Genomic DNA, 21,711 nt, shown 5'->3' with positions numbered 1-21,711 from the left:
TATCTCCACTTTGGAGTACCATTCCTGAACCAAGCCTCCCCCCACCCCGGGAATATACAATATTCTGTGATGTCCTACGGTCTCTAGCATTTGCTCTGTTGATTGCTAGTGAAAAGTATTTTAATTCATTAACTAACTTCATGTATGGAGAGGTTTTCTATGATAATGCTGGCTACATGCTCTGTCCCTCTGTGACAAGCCGTCAATTCTATCCATGATACGAGGCCACACAGATGTGATGGTGTGTCTTCAATACAGCCAAGTGCAAATCCAGCTTCACCGTTGCCCACATTCACATTGTTTCTAAGACCCACTGCCAAGGCGCTAGCCAGAAAAATGGGTGCCCTCAGTAGACAGCACCATGAGTACTTTACGGAGATGTTACTCGATGCACATGATTGGACATTGGCTCAATTTCGCAAATTTTAGTATCTGTTCGGCGAGCTCTCTTTCTAATACTATGCAGTCAAGTGCAGCGCCAATTCACCAGAGGGCACAGATATTAAATCCAGAGCCTTACTGCCAAGGCTCTAGGTGGAAAAACGGATACATTTTAATCGACTAGATGTCGTCGTCCCCACCGCTCGCCATTACGTCCTTGGCAATCTAGCTCACGTGATCATATCATGCACCATAGTATGGAGTGGATATCGATCCGTGGAAGCAAACACCAAGGTTCTTCTGGTAATAAAAGCCGTAGAGATGGTGCGTTCAAGGTAGTGTGGGAGATCATGAGATCAACTGGATAGCTAACGCAGGTAAAGCTTCTTGAGCGCGTTTCCTAGAAAGATGGTGATACGACTGATAAAATGATACTCCCACCATTCACCAGAACGGGCCACGATGGCTGCTTAGTTACCCAACTCAGCTTTCAACGAAATAGGCCTTAGAAGATGTGCTATAGGAGACTGTTGGTTGAAAAAAGGATCTTTTTAGTGCTCCCTGTACAGTACTACGCATCGAATCCAATGAATGAAACCTGTCCGGATGCGTGTCCCAAGGCAAAAGTATTGTCTTTGACAGCCGAACAAGTAGGTCGATAATCGGGCGGAAGCCAAAGGGCCTTTTCGCCGTCAAGAGTTATCCACTGATCGTCTTGCATGAGTATCTCAACCTTCGCCAGATGTTTAGAGTCAGGATTTTTTGAGCACGGCTCTATATCGAAAGACCCCAGATTTGTGTTTAGGCGCGAACTATCCGCGGAGAAGTCCAGTTGGGTGGCTACCCCTCTTACATTTGTGGTCTGGTGCAAGACGCCGGTGGCTGGATCCCAGAGCCGGACCGTTCCATCATCAGAGCCAGACGCCAGTAGTAGGCCGTCGGGTGAGAAGGCCACAGAGCGAACTGGTCCTGAATGGCTCTCGTGAGCCTGGGTTTTTGGATCCGTGGCGACATCCCAGATTCTGACCGTCCTATCGCTGGAGCCTGATGCTAGCAGTCGCCCATCGGGTGAGAATGCCAAAAAACATACTAAACCTGAATGGCCTTTGAGAATCTGGTTTGCTGTGCCTGCGGTGAAATCCCAGATCCTGACTGTCTGATCATAAGAGCCAGACGCTAATAGACAGCCGTCGGGCGAGAATGCGACTGATCGCACCCAGTCTGAATGGCCCTCAAGAATCTTATACAGAGCACCGGTGGTGGGATTCCAGACTCTGACTGTGTTATCACTGGAGCCGGACGATTGTTGCCTCGTTACGTCATAGGATACAAGGATCATTGGTCCATTATTATCCCTTCCCCACTTTGGAGTCGCACAGGACGTGCTGAGACTCCGCAGAAGTGGTTTGATGCTGTACACCACCTCGAACCCAAGTCCTGCGCGACCATCCAGTCCTGCGCGACCATCTAGTCCTGCGGGACCATTCAGTCCTGCGGGACCATTCAGTCCTGCGGGACCATCCAGTCCTGCGCGACCATCCAGTCCTGCGCGACCATCTAGTCCTGGGGTTCCTGGAGCAACAAAAGCTCCCAGGAACGACTAATACGTTCCTGATGGACTTTGAGACTCCTGGTAAGGTATGATGGGCTCCTGGGATCATTTGTGTTCCAAGGAACCATGATGATGTTCCCCCGAACAGTCCAATTAGCTCCCAGGGGATCGTTTGTGACCCTAGGAACCATGGTAATTAGCATCCAAGGTCTATTATCATGGTTCCCTGGGACCGGAGGCTCACAGGAGGAGATTATGTTGCTCCCAGGGACGAGAACTCAATTCCTGGCGTCTCCGGGCCCATTCACGAGCTACTTAAAATCCTATGACGTCTTTTCTATAATTAGGACTCTCGAGCCGTCGAACACAGTAGTAAATGCCCCTCTTTCCCCTCTTCCCCCTCTCTCACTTCTTCCCTGGGAATATTGAACGCCACTGATTGACACAGCGTGAATGTCTGGTCGGAGGGGCGTTCTGGAGGCTTGTGTTACGTCATATTGCGCTTTCAAGATCCAGCCAACGTGGGCTAGATCAATGTCCCATGGTTGCTAATTTGGGATCAAGGGGCGCTTCAGGTACATAATTGGCTGACGTCTGTCAACACCCCACCCAGGGTGGCTTGGCTTGTCGATCCGTCGGCTCGAAAGTTCCAGAGTAATAATATGTATATATACTAATTATATATAATACTCTTTAGCTTTTATAATATATATTTTATTATATAGAGATACCTACCGATAGGTAACCGGTTACCTACCGGTTTCTAACTAGTATCGGACTAGTGTATAATAATATATAAAAAACTATACTCTTTAAACTAGTTATCCTTTACTAAAACCTCTAAACTATAATAGTATTAAGCTACTATAGTAGAGTAGCTATATATCTAAATATAAATAAAGTAAGTGGTTTACTACCGGTTCGCTACCGGTAGGAGACCGGTATATACCTTATTAGAACAATTAAGAAGTGATTAAAAGGTGGTGATAAGATAAAGTGCGTAGTTATACGAGAGTGAAGTAGAGAATAAGAAGCTGAAATGTTAAAACGAGGTAAGTTATTTATTACTACTAGGCTAGTCCCGGTTAGGCAATATCAGTCGAATTTTTCATCCCGTGTCGGTGGATCCCGTTCTCGATGTCGGTGGGACCTGTATCCTCGTGCAGTGGTCGCGCGGCTCTGATTCTCACCCCCGTTGCGCGACCGTAAAGCGGCGCTCACCCATTTCTCACCCGGGCAGTAGCCACCGAACTATTGACCGCACATAAGCCACACGCCGGTGAGTTAGTAGTTGGGTGGGTGACCACCAGCGAATCCTCACTGTTGTATGTTTTTTTTTTTGTTTTTGCATCATTTATTCTTTGACATTTGGGCCGGGACAATGAGCCTGGAGTTGGTTCAATGATTAAAGATGAAGACAAAGGAAGAGCCCAAGTGGAAAGGAACGGAAGAGAAGGATATCTATACCGGCAAGGTATGAGACCCTAGCTACCTAATATTGAATTCTGATGGACCTTGGACAAGAAAAGACAGGTTAGCACCGTAAGTACCAAGGATCGAATTAAGTACAGCTGTAACTAGGCGCCGTAAGTCCTGCTAGGGGGCAGCGGGCATTCCACCCCGCCAAATTAAGCAACCCTGGGTCGCACCAACATCATCAATACACCTACGGTGACCTAATATGTCCTCAAGTGATGACTGCTATGATGAACACGCAGTACAACGTGAGTTTCTCTATCGACTCTGGTGCCACTCATGTTAACTGTCACAGGACGCTATCAAGTTTCTCAATTCCAGACGTGCTAGTGCGCAGCCGAGTCTGGAGCAAATGAGGGTTCAGATGATATGACAAAATGGTTGGGATTACTCGGTTATTCTGTATGGCAAGGCCAGATATCGCGGTATCACCAAAAAGCGCAGCTGCTAAGATTGCACCAGCAAACCCACCTAAGGACGTTAAACATCATACATGTAGCTGGCACCAGTGGGAAAGGAAGCACCTGCGCATATATCTCGTCCATGCCCCAGAACTCCGGGTGCAAGGTCGGACTCTATACTTCACCACATCTTCTTAGCATCCGTGAGAGAATTCGTATCAACGGCAAGCCGATAGAGGAAGACGCCTTTGCGAGTGCCGTTTTCGAAATATGGGATAAACTGCCACGTGAGGTGAGCCCCGACATGGACATCCCCCGGTACCTCCAGCTTTTGACCCTTCTCTCTTTCCATGTTTTTCTCAAAGAAAAGGTTGACGTTGCAGTCTATGAGCCACACATGGGTGGCAAGTACGATGCGACAAATGTAGTATCATCATCCGTCGTGATAGCAGTGACTCGAATGGCAGAAGACCATGTCAAATTCCTCGGACCGTCTATTGAAAATATCGCTTGGCAGAAGGCGGGGTTCTTCAAGCCTCGTTGTCCGGCGAGAAATGCAGAAGCATCCGTACAGACAGGGATTTGAGGAAGCCTGCAGGAAGGAGATAGAAGGGTTGTCAGAAAAAGGAACGTTTGAGGTCATTGACCGACTGAGGGACGTTTCGAAGCAGGTCATACCGCTGCGTTGGGTATTCAAGTACAAATTCGATCAGGACGGCTACCTTACGAAGGTAAAGGCTCGTATATGCGTCCGAGGAGACCTCGAATGGATCAGCCCCAGAGACAAGAGAGCAGCCACTCTCGCCGCGCGTACGGCTCGCATGTTACTCAGTCTCGTGGCAGCATATGACCTCGACCTCAGGTAGCGCGATGCTGTGGCAGCCTTCCTAAACAGCACTCTTCCCTCAGAAGTTTTCACGATGATGCCAGAAGGATTCCAACTTCCCCATAAGTGCTGGAAACTCATCAAGGCACTTTATGGACTGCGGATCTCACCCAAGTTATGGAAGCAGGAGGCCACCAGAGTTTTCATTGCGTCAGAACTCAAACCCGTTCCCGAAGACCCGTGTGTCTTCGTGGGTGATGGAATAATCATCTGGTTCTATGTGGACAATATACTCATCGCCAATTTCCCTTCGAAACGAAATGCTGCAGAGAAGCTCGAAGGAGAGCTAGAAAAGCAGTGGGAACTCACAGACCACGGAGATGCTGCTTGGTTCCTTGGGATTCGTCTCTTACGTGATAGGAGACGTCGACGACTTTGGCTATGCCAGGATTACTATATCCAGAGCATCGCTATGCGATATCACCTCACGACACGTTCGCCTGTCTATACCCCTTTAACGACCGAGGAACTGAGGAAATACGAAGGAACAGCTAGCGCCCAGGACACGAAACTTTACCAGGGTAACGTTGGGTCAGTCCAGTATGCGACAACCGCTACTCGCCCCGATGCTGCATTCGCTGCCTCCAAGCTGTCGCAGTTCCTCACGAACCCGGGTCCGGAACACCACCGAGCGATTGACCGGTTGATCTGCTATCTCCTCACAACCTGCTACCACGCAATTACCTATTGCGGTGCGGAAGAAATCTCGAGAACGGTTCTGAAGTCGGTCGAGTTCGCTAGCGACGCTGCCTATGGAGATATGTCCGACCGGCGCAGCTCCGCAGGATACATCATACAGGTCTATGGAGGCCCTGTGGACTGGAAAGCCGTGAAGCAGCCCACTGTCACCACGTCTACGACAGAGGCCGAGCTGGTAGCGTTAGCGGACTCCGGAAAATCCCTACAATGGTGGAAATGTTTCATGCAAGGCATTGGTTTTGATCCCGGCCACCGACTGTCAACTCGCTGTGACAACAAACAGACAGTAAATCTCATGTCTTCCGAGGATGCCAAGATCACCACAAAACTGCGACACGTCGATATCAACGGACACTGGATTCGCCAGGAGGTTAAGGGAGGCCGAATCGACCTCGAATGGACACCGACGGGAAAGATGGTCGCAGATGGACTCACGAAGGCCCTAACGAGGCCAAAGCATGAGGAGTTCCTCACGATGCTGCGCAGGGAGAATGTCAAGGATTTGATAGATCCATGATTTCGCCCGCTGAATCGAGAGCCTGGAGAAACATTTCGATGTCTCAATATTGAAAAAGAGTGTAGAATGAGCTTGAGGACTCAGCGAGAGCAAAAGGAAAGCCGACTTGTTGTGATGGTGGTTTTTCTCCGGTTCTGATAACCTGATATTTTATGGAAATTCAACCAGTACTTATAGCTCATCTTTGGAACTGGTGTCCGATGTGTCCGATGGAATAGTCCTAACAACAGCCAGTCTTGTAGAGAAGGGAGCATACAGCGCTCCCAGGATCACCAGGTTGATGCACATGCCCCAGAATGCATGCAATTCGTCCTAGGAGTAATACGCACGATGTGCAGCCAAGTTTCCAACCCTGCTTCCACTGAACGCGCTTCATGGGCTATGATCATTCCTAGGAACAAACCAAGGGTGCTTCCAGGAGCTCATGAACAGGCTGTCAGAGATCGAGCATATATAGTAGCTTGGCTGTTTGGTCGCTGACCAAACATTGTGCCTTTTGGCCAGATGGCGTAGTGGTAAAACCCAAGCATCCATGAACCGTCACACAGGCAAAATGGGTCATCGCTTGCTCCCAGGAACCGACCCCTGAATTTGAGGAATATGCTACTGAAGAGCCTGCTGTCGAAGAATCCGCTGTCGAAGAATCCGCTGCCGAAGAGCCCGCTACGGCACCATACGATAATAGTATCATACAGGATCATACCTGTTTCATGTAACTCTCAGGTTACAGGTGTTTTAAGTATTGTGGCTTATCTGTCTTAAAGCGGTGGCTGTGCAGGTTGGACAGAGCCGCTGTAATTACCTTACAGCGGTAAATAACAAGCGGTTGTATCGAATACGGGCCCAGAACATCACCTACTAAGCTGATGACCGAAATGGCCCGGCTATTGATTAATTGAGTCTCGAGGCGTAATTGCAGTTTCTGTGAATTTTGATTGTCTAAGATTTAATGTGTTTCCGAGATAATACAAGTATATGGGAGTAGATTGTCGGGCCTTGTCCATATATCCACCGTAAGGATACAAGATGAAGTCCAACTGGTTTTCAATGAGCTCATTCATTCCTATAGATAGTACATAATTAAGCGGGTTCGGTCCCAATCTGCAAATGCCTCACTCAAATCACAACATTCTAAACCTGTCATATGGTGATCCAACCGTATCGACCTGGCAAACAGGAACAATATAATAAGATAAATAAAAACTGTAATCCAGATCTGCAATATTGAGCCCGGAACGCCGAGGGCATAATGTAAAATACGGCCTTTCGGTTATCAAGTCCGAATAGGTTGAAATTTCCACAGAATTTCTGTGTCACTTTTTGTCGGTCATTATCAAGTGCGCTTCATGGCAGCGAAAGCGGAGACCCAATGGAGCGGATTGTCTTGAAGAAATTGAGGATCATATTGTACGCATACGCATTGAGTGTAGAAAGCTATACAGTTGATGTTGGCTTTGCTGGATGCGCGTCTCCGCTCCGATAGATTAGTTCTCTCAAATATCATGACTCGACTGAAAGCTTTTAAGTCCTACTGCCGGAAGAAGCATGGTCGGACGAGTAAGGGCGTAAGGGCCAGAGTCAAGAAGATGCCTATAAGTCAGAGTGGAATGATACAGACTGAAGACCGGCAAGCGAGGCTGATTATCGTAGCATGGCCGATAGTCAGATCAGACACTTACTCATTAGAAACGGAAGAAGCGAGGGCTCATTTTTGTGCGTATTCATGGCATCTTCAAACTTTCTCTTCCAGGTGTAGTACTCTACTTGGGACCTTCCCAGTTTCCGAAGTAGTAGTATTGTGACGTATGAATTTCATCTAAACAAGTAGCAGTTTAGGCCAATTTTGTGAAAGGTTCAGTTGTCTCGCTGCCATTGGTCTATGTCGATGTCTAGCAAGATTGAGAAGAATGTGCATCACGTACATCTCCCCGTTTGGCTCTCGACCATATATAACGAACTCAGAGCTCGGGCATACGCATGAAACGGCATCGCAATTCTCATCGGTTGTGAAATATTGGGTATCGATCAGGTTGTCGGTTTTCTTTGCGGCATCAGACTATCTGCATAATAGTTAGGCTTTTACTCTGGCTGAGGGGTTGAAAAGAGACAGACCTGAATCACTGAAGTTGCTAAATTTATGAGCAGATTTTATGAGGCCTTGAGGAGGGATCGGTGTTTCTTTATATACTTTGACTCTCAGCAGTAGCGGCACCAGTTCTCGCGAATGGGTACCAGCACTTGAGCTCCTAGGATCTATCCTGTCTCACCAATCACATTGTGGCGGCACAAAGGTTCTGGAAGCTCCTAGGAATACCTGCCAGGCTTCTGAGGTGTTTTATTTGTAGTAGTTAGAATATATCGGGCAAATGAGGGGTCGCGAATGCCATTATGGGAGGCTAGACCATCTAGTAGACATGGCCTATACGTCTAGAATAGTTTTGCAAATGTTCAGGTCGCTATAATTGAAGTCGTATTCCTAGGAGCAAGCGGCAAAAAGTGCATTGGATGAGGCTAGCGCGGTGCATTTTATTGAGGAGAGCTGCTGACTTAGTTCTTCCGCTTCGCTTAGGTCGCGCTCAGTGAGCAAGACAGAGCGGTCAGGTCACGCTCAGTGAGTGGGATCGGGGTGCTCAGTAAGCAAATCAGAGCGCTCAGATCACGCTCAGTGAGTGAGTGGGATCGGATTGCTCAGTGACGGTTCATCTGGCTTACATAAGGGTCAGGTGATGCTCAGTGAGCGAAAACAATGCTTATATAATACTCAGGGGTGTGCTCAGTTTTACTCAGTGAGCAAAAAGCGGCTTGGGGTGAGCACTAAAACGGAAAGGGAAAGCCAAGACTTGTCAGACATTATCCTGTCAATATGTAAATCTGTAATTTAAGAGAAGAGAGAAATCCTCCAAGTATCTATGGATATCCAACGCCAAAGTCCAGATACCAATCTCGACTCTAAACCAAACCAGACCAATCCCATACTCCAGACACCAGGAGTCAGGACCACCAACTCCAAAACATTCGTATGCTATAAACTCCTAGAATGAATGTTAAAAAAAGAAGAAACCTCAAATCTCCTGTGCATCCAACCCCCAAATCTCCCAATGCTTCAAAGCCTCCCAACCAACCCTCCGCATACGCCGCCGCCACACCCGGCCGTCATTCGTCATATGGTGAGGACCACAGCCCAGAGCCGGATCCCGGTGTGAATCATCCTCGTTCTCCTCACGTCTATCGCCGAAGCCGGGAGTTCGTCTTGGACTATCTGTATCGTCTTCGCGTGTTCTTTTTCCTAATGATGATAGCGGCAGACCGGGTCTAGGAGCCGGTGAGGGATATGACCAGATTGAGGTATGTGGTAGTTTGGTAGCAGGGGAGCCATTGGGCCCTTGCAGATGAGCTGGGCTGTCGCTAGCAGTCTCTGCGGGCTCGGTGTCGCCATTAATCGGTGATTGGGAGACTCCGTTGGGCTCGGAAGGAAGGGGTGCTTTGTAGAAGTCTCTGAGTTCCCAGGCCTTCCAACCCATGCCCATTATTTTCACGTTGCCGTAGACATTCTTGTCGGCGAGTTCGTAGCTTATCATTTCGGACAGGATGGCGTCGTCGAGTTCTACTATTTCCGCGAGGGTTTTGGCATTCGCAAGAGTCGATTCGACTATTTTACTGCTCTCGGACGCGGGCTTTCCTTGGGCGGGATGGGATGTCCTGACAGCAGTGTTTGTTGGACCGGGCTGGGACTGTCCGGTCGATGGGGTAACGGTCGACGGGGGTATGAGAAGACGAAGGGCTTTCAATTTTCGAAGGAAGGGTATAAGCAGGCCCAGAGAATCCATGCTGGCGAACTCTGTGGCTAGCGCCAGCTGCTCCAGATTCGGACAGCTATGCACAAGACGCGCGACCATGCCGATGGAGAGAGGCCATTTGGAGGGAAGGAGGAGATGGCGCAGTGTTGCGCCGTGGTTCGTGGTAATGTGTGAGAGGTAAATATCTCGCATGCTAGCCGTAGCAGTGAGCTGGCTAACCGGTGAAGTAGCAGTGATAGGTGAATTGGCTGTAGTTCCACTTTGCACACCGGTCGATTGGTGTTCAGATCCCGGCGGCGTGAGCGCTGCGGATCCGCCGCCTGCTCCGGGTCGCGGGGAATTGAGAGGGTCAGTTGAGTCGGCGGTGACATTGACGAAGTATAGGCGCTCGAGCCCATTGAAGTTCCCAATGAACTCGGCGTTACGTTTTGATACTGCATCCATGCGAACGGATTTCATGCGGAGCTTCGCACGGGGCGGGACAGTCGGCCAACTGTTCTCGACAAAGGTGTTGCCCAAACTGGATCCCTCGACACCGGTGAGGAATGTGACGTCTTCGACGGTCGTCGGATCGAAAGCGAAATTGAAATCCTCTGTGTGGAATGCATAGAGATTCTGGAATGACATCTTCTTCACGGCTAGGGATTGCTTGCTTGAGATAAGCTTACGGAAGTAATCGTGCAGAGAGACACTGGGCTCCTGCGCATCCCGCATGCGAGGCGACCAGTGCATCTTCAATTCGCGCAGTTTTCTACTTTTCCAGAGAAGCGTCGCGATATCATCCGGGTAGCATAACGGGTCGATGTCGGTGATTTTCAGACATCGCAAGTGCGGCATGCCGGGTATCACAAAGGTGGGCTGCGGGTGACGACTCGAGGGAAACCGGATAGTCAAAGACGTAAGCTTCGGCAGCTGTACTAGTCCCGTAAACACTGTGTCCAGCATCTTGGTATTCAGTTCCCAATGGAAGCTTTCCAGGTTTGTCATGCGATCTATGGCGGCGCGGGCGGCAATGTTCAGCAACATTGAAGAATCGGGCACTCGGCCAACTCGGGCATATTCCTCAAGCTCCGGTTCCTTCCATTCCCCCCGCAGTGTCATTGATCGTACTAACGTTGCATAGGACCGTGTGATAACAGCGTTGAGACCCATCGTGAAAGGACTGGCGCTCCCGATTCCTTCTGGTTGTTCGCCGCGATAACGGATTTTGTCGTAGGAGGTCAGCGTCAAGTTGCGGTATAGCTGCGGCAATGCCATGTAGTTGAGGACGCGACATGTTCGACATAATCGGGCGAGATCCCCCGCATCATGAACCTGGAGTCATGGTTAGATCGGATTAGTGGAATGCGCGATTGCAGCTCTCACATGTGAGACGATCTCCGCGATGAGGTTCAACGGTAGCGCCATCAACTGGGCGCCACCAGGTCGTTCAGTTATGCTCGCTCCGAACATATTTTGATTGACGGTCGCCATGATGCGACATCCCTAAAGTGTCACATAGGATATGGAGAGTATGGAGAAGTGCTGAAGTGCTGAAGTGCTGAAGTGCACCGGAAGCTTAACCTTCCGAGTGAAATTTCGTCTCCACTTCTCGGCCGTGAGCCACTCGGAGGGTCAGTCGGAGGTTGGCCTTTTACGGTAGGTTCGGCCTTTACGTTAACACGATCACCAGTTAATCACCACAGGGCAATGATAAATGAATATATAAATTCCAATGACAATGGGTATCTTTCTAGATGTTCAACAAATTCCTCCCAACGCCCATTCCAGTAAAATATCACATCCCGGACTCCATCCAATATGACAAAAATATAACTGCCTAGAACACCACTGTAAGGGACTCGCGTGCCCAGCATCATCCTGCTCAGCCTCGATGTTCCGCACACCGCACATGTATGCACACAAATGGCCAAATCAGGAATTGCGGCCATGCTGTACATCGGAAGGCCCTTGCTCCGCATCGCCGTGCGGGGATCTCACAGGGGACTGCTCTTCGTCCCCGGATTGCGCATCATTCCGTTCTTCTGAGTACGCCGTACCAGTCCAACTTCGCTGGTCATAATCCATAACACGATCATCGTGCACATGGCCGACATCCTCGTCGACCACTAGCGCCGCAGCTTCAGGATCATAGTGCAGGACGTAGTCGCCGCCCCCTCGCTCGACGTCTGCCTCGGTCCATGGAGCAGATGCCTGTGCTCGAGTCGGAATGACCCGTACCGGCAGATTGGGACGGCGAGAAGGCGTTTCGTGGTGTGGAGCAGGCTCAATCGGTCGGATCTCACCTGCTGGACGAGCTTCCTCCAGTAATCGGTTCTCCGGGGACCATGTGTGCTGACCGCGCCGACGTGCGGGGATAACGGTGATTGGTAATGGGCCATCGGGGTTTTGCGATCCAGCGCCTAGTCGAGTCTTGCGATGAAGAGAAAAGAAGTGATCCGCTCGAGATCGAGCAGAATTTGTCTCGGCCTCGGCCTCTTCGCCCGTAGCAGATAGTCTGTTTTCCGAGTGTTCTTCTCCGGCCTGTGCTGATGCCACTTCTTTGGGTAGAGATGCACGTCGCCTCCTGAATGGATACAGGAGGGCATGCCATCGGGGGTCGGCTTGGACAATCTGCGGTGACTGCTCTCGGGTATTTTGGGCACTGAGAGAATTGCCGTTCGTATCATTTAATTCGGTGTCCCCTTGTTCCAACTCCTTGGCCTCGTCCATCTCTTCCTCCTCGTCCATATTGGGCATTGCCACGGGAGGCGTTGGGCTAGTTACTGGATGATACCGGATGTTGTACACCGTGCTTGCTGCGCTCGCAGTATCAGCACGGCTGACCGGTGTGATTGCCGCGGGCGGTGGTGTGGGCCGGTTACCCAGCGGCGCCGACGTAGCGGCTTGGTCCTTCGGTGGCGCTCCAGCACCCCTATGTCGATTGCCGCGGGGCAATCCAGCCCGAGCTCGTAAAGGACGATGGGCCAAGCCCATCACGCCGCCCCATCCGGATGAGGTACCATTGCCGCCACCTCGATCGTGACCCTGGGATGAATAGCGTGGCCAGTCAACTTCCTCGGACGGCGTGACTTCAAGCATCTCATCTCCGTCGAAGACTTCTCGTCCCAAGATTCCATCTTTGGTTTCATCACGTTCCAGCGCCTCAATGCGCTCTACCCACTCCCAGACCACCACGCTAGCTGCTGCCGAGCCTACCCATCGAATGTAGGTACCCCAGCCAGCAATTTCCGGTTTGGCAATATCCATAACGAAGAAAACGACGGGTATCAAAATGGCACACAATGACAAAAGAGCGACCAAGCAGATATTCCGCATCTTGGGGTGAAAGAAGGCGTATCGGTGCTTGGATATGGAGTAAAAGATAACCCAAGCAGCGTAAAGCAGATTGAGCGACAATTCGAACAGATAGCTCAGAGCAGGAATCGCATCGTCATAAAGTCTGGGCCGCGTTGAAGAACTCCTGACCCAGAAATTCTCCAAAATACTAAACGTCGTATCCAGCACAATCAACGCGAACCCAGCCCATTTGATCATGACCTTTTCTTTGTGTCGCGGAAATAGTCGAATCAACGTCTGAACCTGCGCAAGCCACAGAAACGTGCTCGAGACCACGCGCACGATTCGGATTTCTAGCCCATCAATCACCTCCTCGGAGAGCGCCTCGGCATCCGAATACCCATAGTTGTATTGTCGCTCAGCCACCTTGAAGGAATCGACCGTGGCTATAGTTAACGAGATCGCGACCAAGATCGCAGCCACTTTCTGCAGCCATGGTCGTCCGCCCACTCCGACAACCGACGAGTTCCCACTATATGATCCGCTGATCATACCATGGCGGCCGAGGAAATTGGCGCCGCCGCCGGGGCCTCCAACGTAGAATGTGCGCGGTGTGATGAGAAGGATAATGACTAGAAGATAACTAACGACCGTCGCACAACCGATGGCGTATAGCTGGGGAGTAATGGAGGAATAGAAAGGATCGCGGGTATCGAGGACGGCGGAGGTGTGAACATCGTCGCTTGGGGCCCCGGTACAGAGGGGTTCGAAGACGGCGTTTTCGGTGAGAGTAATAGGATATGAGGTGTTAAGCCATATAACTCCTACAAACGGTTGCGCGACTCGCGATTAGCCACAGCTCTGAGGGGAAGTGTTCTCCGACACCACGTCTGCAGGTCGCAGCACGGAAAATCCAGGACAAGAAGCCGATGCACATACCATTGCTCGGCAAGACGACAGGCGTACAGCCTGGTGAATACTTCTTCGTCGTTGTCGGTGTTGGATTCGCCCAGATCTGTCGGGGAATCAGGCGCAAGTCATCTTCCATGATCGGGACTTGTTCGACGGGCCTCCGATTCACCCGTCTCAGAAACAGTTTATATAACGCGCGATTTCCACCGATGCGTCTGTGTCACAGACCGTTCGCCAATTAAACTTCCATTCTTGACCGGTTGCCACGCGTACAGACGTTGTGAGTCCGAAGTGTCGGGGGAGCTGAGTTGATTAAAGTTGGGAGGCGGGAATTGAATAGCGACAGCGGTGTGAGTCGAGGGGGCCACAAGAGGTGATTCTTTCGTTCTTTCTGTCCCACCAAATATGAAGATCATGGACTTAAGGGGGTGGAGGGGAAAAGGTTCAATAAGGAGAATGGATCAGGGAATCTGGACTCAAAGATGATCCGCTTCCAGGCTTGGCAGAAGGTTCCTCCGCAATCCGGTGACGCTAGTGGCCGCACTATTTTAGCTGGTTCGGTGTTATCTCGGAGGCTCTACGGAGTACATTCTTCATCTTATTGTTTCACATGTTATGTCCATACCACTCTTTAGATATTGTTATATAAATTCAGCTGAGTCAATGCCAGGCGAGAGCCAATATTCACATGCTCGCTTATTGACTCGCAGATCCAAATCTAGCATACATGATGTATCACATCTCTGTCGCTTCACTGTCTGTACAACACTCATGGCGAGTTCCTGACTCCCATGAAGCCATCTCATCAAGAGATTTATGCCTGGGCGGCGAAGCCAAGGCGAGGTCCTTGGTCGTCAAAAACGACGTACTGGCTCTTGAGGAAGATATCACCGAAGATGGAGAAGCCAATGCCAGAGTTGCTCTGGATACCACCGTAGCAGGTGGAACTGCCATCGGTGATGGGGGCGTAGTTGATGTGCTCACCGGGGACAACGGCATCGTAGCCCTCAATGGTCACAGTGAAGTCAGGGAGGTCGGCATCGCAGTCGAAAGTGTAACCACCGACGGAGTTGTCGTTCTTGGCGCCGGAAACCTCCTTGTAGTAGGCGGAGACAACCTCGTCGTCAACCAGGAGGAGGGTGGTTCCAGTATCTATTTCAAAGAAGTCAGTCATCCTGATCGAAAACATGAATGGCAGGGAGGGGAAGAGAAAGATATAACTTACCAGCAATACCGGTGATAGAATCGCCCTTAGAGCCGGAGCCAATCTTGTAGCTATCGGCAGTGAAGGTCCAGAAGCCCTGGGAGCTGTCAACATCAGTATAGATAAGGTCGCCAGAGTACTTGGACTTGTCGATGTATCCAAAGTCGTAGGTGCCAGGGGCGGCGTGCTTGAGAGTCACGGCGAACAAAGGCTCGTCAAGCTGGTCCTTGACGGTGTCGAAGAAGGTAGTCTGCGGCTTAGGGCTGACAGTGTTGATGGAGCTGAAAGCCAGACCCAGCAGGCCATCGTTGTTCCTGTCCTGCACGAACTGCGAGCTGATCTTGCTGGCGGCTTCAACGGCCTGGTCAGTGGCCTTGACTCCACCAACGGTGACAGTGTCCTTGTAAACATCACCGCTGGCAGAGCTGCCATCGCCGTATGAGATAGACCAGCTGGCACCGGAGATCTTGGAACCACTGCCGTCCTGGGCCTTGTAGACGTCGTGGCCACTCTGCTCCGAGGAGGAAAGCTCATCAGAGAAGACCCAGCTACAGAATATCAGTTGCTGCTCTCGTCCAATATGTCATCTTTCGACTTACAGGTCGGCAGAGCCAGTGTCGAAGTCCAAGTTCAGAGTGGTTTTGCCAATGGTGACCGGGGTGAGGTACTCAATGTCGCCATCCTCGGGGGTGGTAACGGCACTGCCGCTAGCAGCAGCAGCGTGAACATGTTCCGGGACGGAGCCACCGTACTTGGCAATAGCATGGGCGTAGGCACCCGGCAAGTTGACGGTGCGGGTGCGAGAAGCTTGCTTGGACACTTGGTTCACAGTGAAGCCCTTGCGAGGGCTCTTGACCGGTACAGCGGAAGCGATGGCTGAGAAGCCAACGATGGCGGCGGTAATTGTGTTGAGGACAACCATGATGAGGAGAGTTCTATAGAACAACGAATGATTCTAATAGAGCTATTGAAGGCGATGCAGAGGAGGATGGATTCCCCAAACGGCCGGACGAAGGACCCTTCTTTATACCTTTTCTGAGACTTGCTATCCTCCGACGTCCGAGACTAGACGGCATCAACTCGGCCTGGCTATCGCGACATCCCAAGAAGTGGTAATGCTCTTCTGGGTAGTAGACATGACGATCCAGGGTCAAACATAGAAGGATCGAGGGGAAAGTTCGTGATCTTCACGGACACCATCGGCCTTCCAGGATAGAGCGACGGAATCCGCCAAGCAACCGATGGAGGGGCATACCCGAAAGAGCATAACGACAGGGTATCGTGGAGCGCAGATGGCGTCGAATGGGCGTGATAGGACTAGCGCGGCCACCGCGCCAGGGCGGGGAGATGCATGAATGCAACAGAAGCATTATGCCCAGACAACGCCCAGGGAGCTTGGTTGTAACAAGCTATCTCTAGCCGCAGGACGGAGAAGTCCGGCCAAAAATGAGGCGTTGTCTTGGGACACTGCATCTCCTTCTCATTCGGTGAATGCTGGTTGATCGTCATATCTTGCCATTCTGGTGCGAGAAGAGATTAGGTGGCCCATCGGGTTACGGGATATAGTAGTGCCATTTGATTGTTCTTCCGTCGTCGTTGCGAGTCACGCCAAGAGAAGTGGTTGTGTAGAAATATCGAGACTAGCAAAAGCCCTGAAGATCATCACCCGTTATCTCCACGTCGGCCAATCACCTCCTCTAGAGCACGACAAGAGTTCAGACAAGTCCGACATGGTCACATCGCTCCATTGATTTTTGAAACTGGAGGGCTCATTGGAGGAAATAACCTGTAGGTGATGCTTTCGGGCTAAATCTTGTCTCTACACTAATGAGAGTGGTTACCAGCATTATCCAATCGGTCTTTCGGGTTTGCGGTTTCGTGCATAGTATGAAACTGAAACGGAATAATCTCCGACGGGGAACCGTCCCTCTATGCCCTATGGACCCCTGCATCAATCCTGGGTTCACAGACAATGTGACCCTTCGCGGGGTTCAGTCGAATAGCGGCTCTTATCTGCTTCATCAAAGGCATTGCAGGCACCGCCGCACCGAAGTTGTCGAATGACTAACTGGCGGGCTGACGGTGATCGTTTGATCTAGAGATCGACAGGATAGTAGAACTCAGTTGGCAAGGATTATCAGGCATGCCAAGCATTGGGATCTCGGGAAAAGGATCCCATTTGAGGAATATCCAGGTGCTGCTGGTGGTTTGTAGAGATGATCACTACGGTAGATGGACACTCACGTGGTTGCTTGATACTCCTCAAAGTAATCCAGCATGACTAGGAACTTGTCGACAACTACGCAGTACGCACTAGTATATACCTGACAAATTCTCCGAATAAGACGGGCAGGGATCTCTACTATATTCCACGAACATTCAAATCCCAGGCTTGAGCCACCTCACATCGTCTGCAGAACTTCATGCATCTTCCCCCTTGTGCACAGTACACAAGAGAAAGCCACCCGAAAGCTTCGACGACGCAGCCGTAGACCAAGCATTTTTAGGGAAATCTTCATGTGAAAGCCAAGTCGTACAAATTGTTTCTGCACCCCCGCAATCGCGTATATTCGACCGACGGAGACCGTTGGCATGCATGTATTCCAATATTACGAGATAATCCAGCGTTGCAACTACCATATAGGCTGAAATCACGGATGTGTGGGGTGGTTTCAGTCAAATTAACAAAACAAAATGAAAGGCAGTCCCTTGATCATACAGTAAGGTAAAGCCAAAGAAAGGATTAAAAACGCCGCGCGGATCACGCAGGGGTATATAATTTTGAGTATCACAACCTTTGCAGGGTAATTAGATAAGTCAAAAGCTCCCGAGAAAAGCCCAACGCCAAAAGAAAAGAACCGAAGGACAAAGGACACTCATAGTCATCATTATTTTCGTCATAGGTACTGGGATGACAGCCCACCCACGTTGTCACCTTCACCGTTAGGATTACCATCGTAGCCCTCATTGAGAAGCACTTCAAGCATATCGAACTCGCCAAGCATGGGACCAGTTCCACCCAGACCCTGGTCAACGGCGCCAGTAGAGCTATTGAAGAATTGATCGAGGGGCAACGCAAACCAATCCGGAAGCGCGGTGGAGTGATGGCTGTCGCCCATAGCTTGCGAGGAGGGTACGTGACTTGGCGATGACCTGTCCATATCACTGGTAGGGAATGTCGCGTTTGAGTCATAGTAGTTGTGATACACAGATGGTGGAGGCGGCATGAAGGATACGTTGAGGTTCGACGAATTGATCGGCTGCGCAGGGATGCTCGCCAGCGGATCATGCGACGACCCAATCGAGTGGGACCCATGGGTATCCACATATCCTAGGCCCGATCCGCCCGACGTTGTATCATGACCTTGACTAGCGGACCAGGGGGTATGCGGGCCGTCACGACGAGGTGCGGTGTTCTCGCGCGATGGAGAGTGAGGTCGGGAGCCGGAAACCGATGTGCGCTCATGTCCCTCTCCATCGGGACCACGGTCAGGGGGTGCGAAGCGTAGGAAGCGCGTGCGGATACTGCTTGTGAGAAGCTCCAGAAGTCGGGCAACCGTGTTACTGATATGCACGTCATCCACGACGTAAAGGCGCAATGCCTCCACTGTACGGTCCTGCAGATCGAGCGAGACACGCACGTCGTCTTCCCGAGCACCTAGTGTGAAAGTCTAGAGACGAAATTAATATGATGCTTGCCGGCTTTGGCGTAAAGAAACCATACCTTCAAAATGAAGATCATGCCAGACAGAATTCGGAAGAAGGTTCGAATGGGGGCGTGCCTGAGGCGGCCTCCGGGAACAAGGCCGTCTAAAACTGTCTGCAGGATTTTGCGTGAGGAATCGACGACTTCCTGGATATAAGGCTCATTGACACGGTAGAGCTCATTCAACGTTTGGAACCAGCTGTTGCTATGAGACGGCCCCGATCCTGACTGTCCATTCTGTATCGGATTGTTACTTTGGGCAGACTCGTTGGACATGGTCGTCCATCGATCGACGACGGCTTGTAAGGCGAGAGAATTGATATAGAGACCTATTCATACATTAGGTCACATTCTTCAAGAAGTCGGGCAATGGGGCCAACTTACGGGTATACTCGAGCTCAATAAGTAAAACGCTCCGCATGGCCGGTGAAACTTCTCGCTGTTAGCTTTGTGCATTACTGACTCACAGCGGAATGACTTACGATCAACACTGTCCAGCTGTTGCTGGAAGTCCCGTAAAAACGGCTGGAATCGGTCGATCTGCTCACGATACCTCCCGGTCCTAATCAACTCCATAGTTTGGTCACTGGAAGCAAACAAGAGATGGTTGGCTTGATACACAATCTTCGAGATACTGATCCAGCAGTCTTGCATCCGATCGAGATTGGCATCGGCATCCTTTGCATCAGCAAGCGTCGGTGTGATATCCTGTCCCCATTGAGGCAATGGAAGCATAGAAGGAATGCCTAAACGACCACTGCTATGCGTGATAAACACGAGGATTAAACGCCGTAATCGGCGCTTCCGAGTTTGCTCAGACAGCGGTTCATTGGCCGTCTTGGCGTCTTCTTTAGGGTCGAAGACGCCAAGTTCAAACGCCAGAGCTTGCGCTGTGCTCAGGAGCATCCACGACATTCGATCTGACCGCCAGGCTGGTTCCAGCCATTTTTGGAATGCAACCCTTCCCTCTGACCCTTTGCTGCCGGTGTGTTCACCGTCGTGACCCAAGGGGTTATCGGCCCGACTATGTGTCTGGGGATCGATGTCTAGAAGAGAATTCTCATCGTCGCCCGGCGGGAAGTGTAGGTTTCGGGGATGCCACTCTGTGAGAAGTAACATAGCTTCCACGGTACCCAACGACCTCAACTGTCCCTTCACACCACCTTTACCTGATGTTGAAGGGGAGCTCAGGTCAAGCGACCGAGGTCGCCCAATGCCTGATGTCCCAGGATCGAACTTCTCTTGGCCCCAAAATAGACGTTCAATCATGCCGCGGAGGTAAGCCCAGAGTCGATCATGGATGTAGAATGCCCGTGTATTAGCACCATCGCCCTTGGGTTTCAAATGTCTGGATGCGATGGTGAGGATAGTGACCGCCAGCACCGGTTCATCCGTGAGCAATGTGCGGTGCGTAGAGGGAAGGGAGAAGTCAGGGATCACAACAGGGCTCATCGGTGCGAGGTTCTCATAGTAATATGCCACATAGTCCATTCCCTCCTCCACCGTTAGCCAACCGGCACGAACGAATCGCAATCGCGACCAAGCTCGGATTGCATCGAGATACCCCGGGTCATGGGGAGTATTATTGACCGGGCTTTCCCTTTGTGGGACAGCATCCGCTGACTGGGGATCTACCGACCCCGAGACACCAGCCGGGAAATATGTCGAGCCGCCCATGGACACTCCTGATCGAGGAGTTCGCACAAAGGATCCACCCATGCTCCGTGGCGAGTTGCCTTGCGCGAGAGGTGAAGGTCCCGAGTTATACGAGGAGACAGATTGCTTTGCGGCGAACCGATTCTCGAGACTTTGACGGTTGAGGTCCTCTGTCCTGCCCGCTGCTTCAGAAAGTAGATGCAAAGCCTCGTGGGTATTAGTGATTGCAGGTGATAGCAGCTCCACCGCCGTGCGATTCATCATCGGGGGTCCTCCATAGCTAGGCGGCACGGTGCGCTCAACGGAGTACGGGGGAGCCCGTGATATTGGGGCACTGGGCGTGTACCGCGGGGCTGGCGTTGCCGACGGTGCCTCAGACCACCTCTGTTTGACACGCACGGATTCGGGATCAAATTGGGAGGGATCAGATGCAAATGGGGGGGCCTCGACCTCCACTGGGCTTTTATTCTTGGCTACCTCCCCTACCATCATTCGCTTGTCGCGATGCAGGATCGCCGCTGCCTCCGCTTCATCTCCTGCAATGTCGGAGGTCTTGCGCTTGCGCCGAGTTGCTGAAAATTCACATCGTTTACTTTCGCGACGGCATCGAACACACGGTGGGGGACGTGGATTGTCGACACCTGCAATTTGTCAGTCGCATTCAGGTTCCCGAGTAGATTGAAAGGCATACTTCCTAGGTCGCACTTTACCTTGCGTTTGCGACACGGATCACAAGCCTGGTACCCTCGGCGGTGATGTGCATCAGACTCCGCCTTGCTGTAAGCGCCATTATTGTCCCCCATGTTGTGGATAACACAAAAGATGGGGAAGTCGCCGACACAAAGCGATGGAAAGCGAGATAAGCGTAGAAAGGCGGTGGGGTACAGAGAGGAATGATCAGAACAAAGACAGACAGAAATAGACGAGAGACCCTGAGGTGTAACAGGTGTTTAGGATTACTTTTTTTTCCTCGGTAATTATCAATTCCAAGCTATTTTGAGTATTTTCTTGGTTTTTTTCGTTCTTTGCGTAGTTTTGTGTAGTCACTGGACCAGCGTAGTTTCGATTGTATAATGAGAACTCTGCGGGGTAAGACATTGAAGAATCAAGGGATAGGCAGCTGGCAGCATATCACTTCACATTCTTGGGACTTTACTGCATTTCTCATTAGATTGGAATTATCGAACTTGAGAGGAAATCTCCAAGTCCATTGTTCATGTACATGTACACACAATGCTTCGGTCA

The 21,711-nt window shown here is 50.9% G+C and overlaps 7 protein-coding genes across 7 annotated transcripts; 2 read left to right on the top strand and 5 right to left on the bottom strand.

Moving 5' to 3' along the window:
• Positions 1–952: 952 nt before the first annotated feature.
• N7515_009741 (WD40 repeat domain-containing protein) lies at positions 953–1,720 on the bottom strand (the record flags this gene model as incomplete). The annotated part of the gene is made up of 1 exon (XM_056670484.1): positions 953–1,720. The coding sequence occupies one exon, from the start codon at positions 1,718–1,720 to the stop codon at positions 953–955; it is 768 nt and encodes a 255-aa protein (XP_056516857.1).
• A 2,232-nt stretch (positions 1,721–3,952) lies between these two features.
• On the top strand, positions 3,953–4,396 carry N7515_009740 (folylpolyglutamate synthase; the record flags this gene model as incomplete). Its single annotated transcript, XM_056670483.1, has 1 exon — positions 3,953–4,396. The coding sequence occupies one exon, from the start codon at positions 3,953–3,955 to the stop codon at positions 4,394–4,396; it is 444 nt and encodes a 147-aa protein (XP_056516856.1).
• A 334-nt stretch (positions 4,397–4,730) lies between these two features.
• Positions 4,731–5,912, top strand: N7515_009739 (Ty1/Copia family ribonuclease HI; the record flags this gene model as incomplete). Its single annotated transcript, XM_056670482.1, has 1 exon — positions 4,731–5,912. One exon carries the CDS (start codon positions 4,731–4,733, stop codon positions 5,910–5,912), a length of 1,182 nt encoding a protein of 393 aa, XP_056516855.1.
• Positions 5,913–8,974: 3,062 nt separating this feature from the next.
• N7515_009738 (uncharacterized protein) lies at positions 8,975–11,182 on the bottom strand (the record flags this gene model as incomplete). The annotated part of the gene is made up of 2 exons (XM_056670481.1): positions 8,975–11,023; positions 11,075–11,182. 2 exons carry the CDS (start codon positions 11,180–11,182, stop codon positions 8,975–8,977), a joined length of 2,157 nt encoding a protein of 718 aa, XP_056516854.1.
• A 441-nt stretch (positions 11,183–11,623) lies between these two features.
• N7515_009737 (PalH/RIM21 family protein) lies at positions 11,624–14,036 on the bottom strand (the record flags this gene model as incomplete). The annotated part of the gene is made up of 2 exons (XM_056670480.1): positions 11,624–13,812; positions 13,928–14,036. The coding sequence occupies 2 exons, from the start codon at positions 14,034–14,036 to the stop codon at positions 11,624–11,626; spliced, it is 2,298 nt and encodes a 765-aa protein (XP_056516853.1).
• A 678-nt stretch (positions 14,037–14,714) lies between these two features.
• On the bottom strand, positions 14,715–16,026 carry N7515_009736 (pepsin-like aspartic protease; the record flags this gene model as incomplete). Its single annotated transcript, XM_056670479.1, has 3 exons — positions 14,715–15,052; positions 15,126–15,652; positions 15,704–16,026. The coding sequence occupies 3 exons, from the start codon at positions 16,024–16,026 to the stop codon at positions 14,715–14,717; spliced, it is 1,188 nt and encodes a 395-aa protein (XP_056516852.1).
• A 1,975-nt stretch (positions 16,027–18,001) lies between these two features.
• On the bottom strand, positions 18,002–21,269 carry N7515_009735 (Zn(II)2Cys6 transcription factor domain-containing protein; the record flags this gene model as incomplete). Its single annotated transcript, XM_056670478.1, has 5 exons — positions 18,002–18,775; positions 18,829–19,139; positions 19,195–19,242; positions 19,293–21,107; positions 21,158–21,269. The coding sequence occupies 5 exons, from the start codon at positions 21,267–21,269 to the stop codon at positions 18,002–18,004; spliced, it is 3,060 nt and encodes a 1,019-aa protein (XP_056516851.1).
• Positions 21,270–21,711: the final 442 nt, after the last annotated feature.

This window comes from Penicillium bovifimosum (assembly GCF_028826915.1).
Source record: "Penicillium bovifimosum strain IBT 22155 chromosome Unknown utg000008l_segment0_segment0, whole genome shotgun sequence".
In the NCBI taxonomy this organism is placed as follows: Eukaryota; Fungi; Ascomycota; class Eurotiomycetes; order Eurotiales; family Aspergillaceae; genus Penicillium; species Penicillium bovifimosum.
Note: the sequence above shows the minus strand (reverse complement) of the source record. Positions and strands in the feature narration are given on the sequence as shown.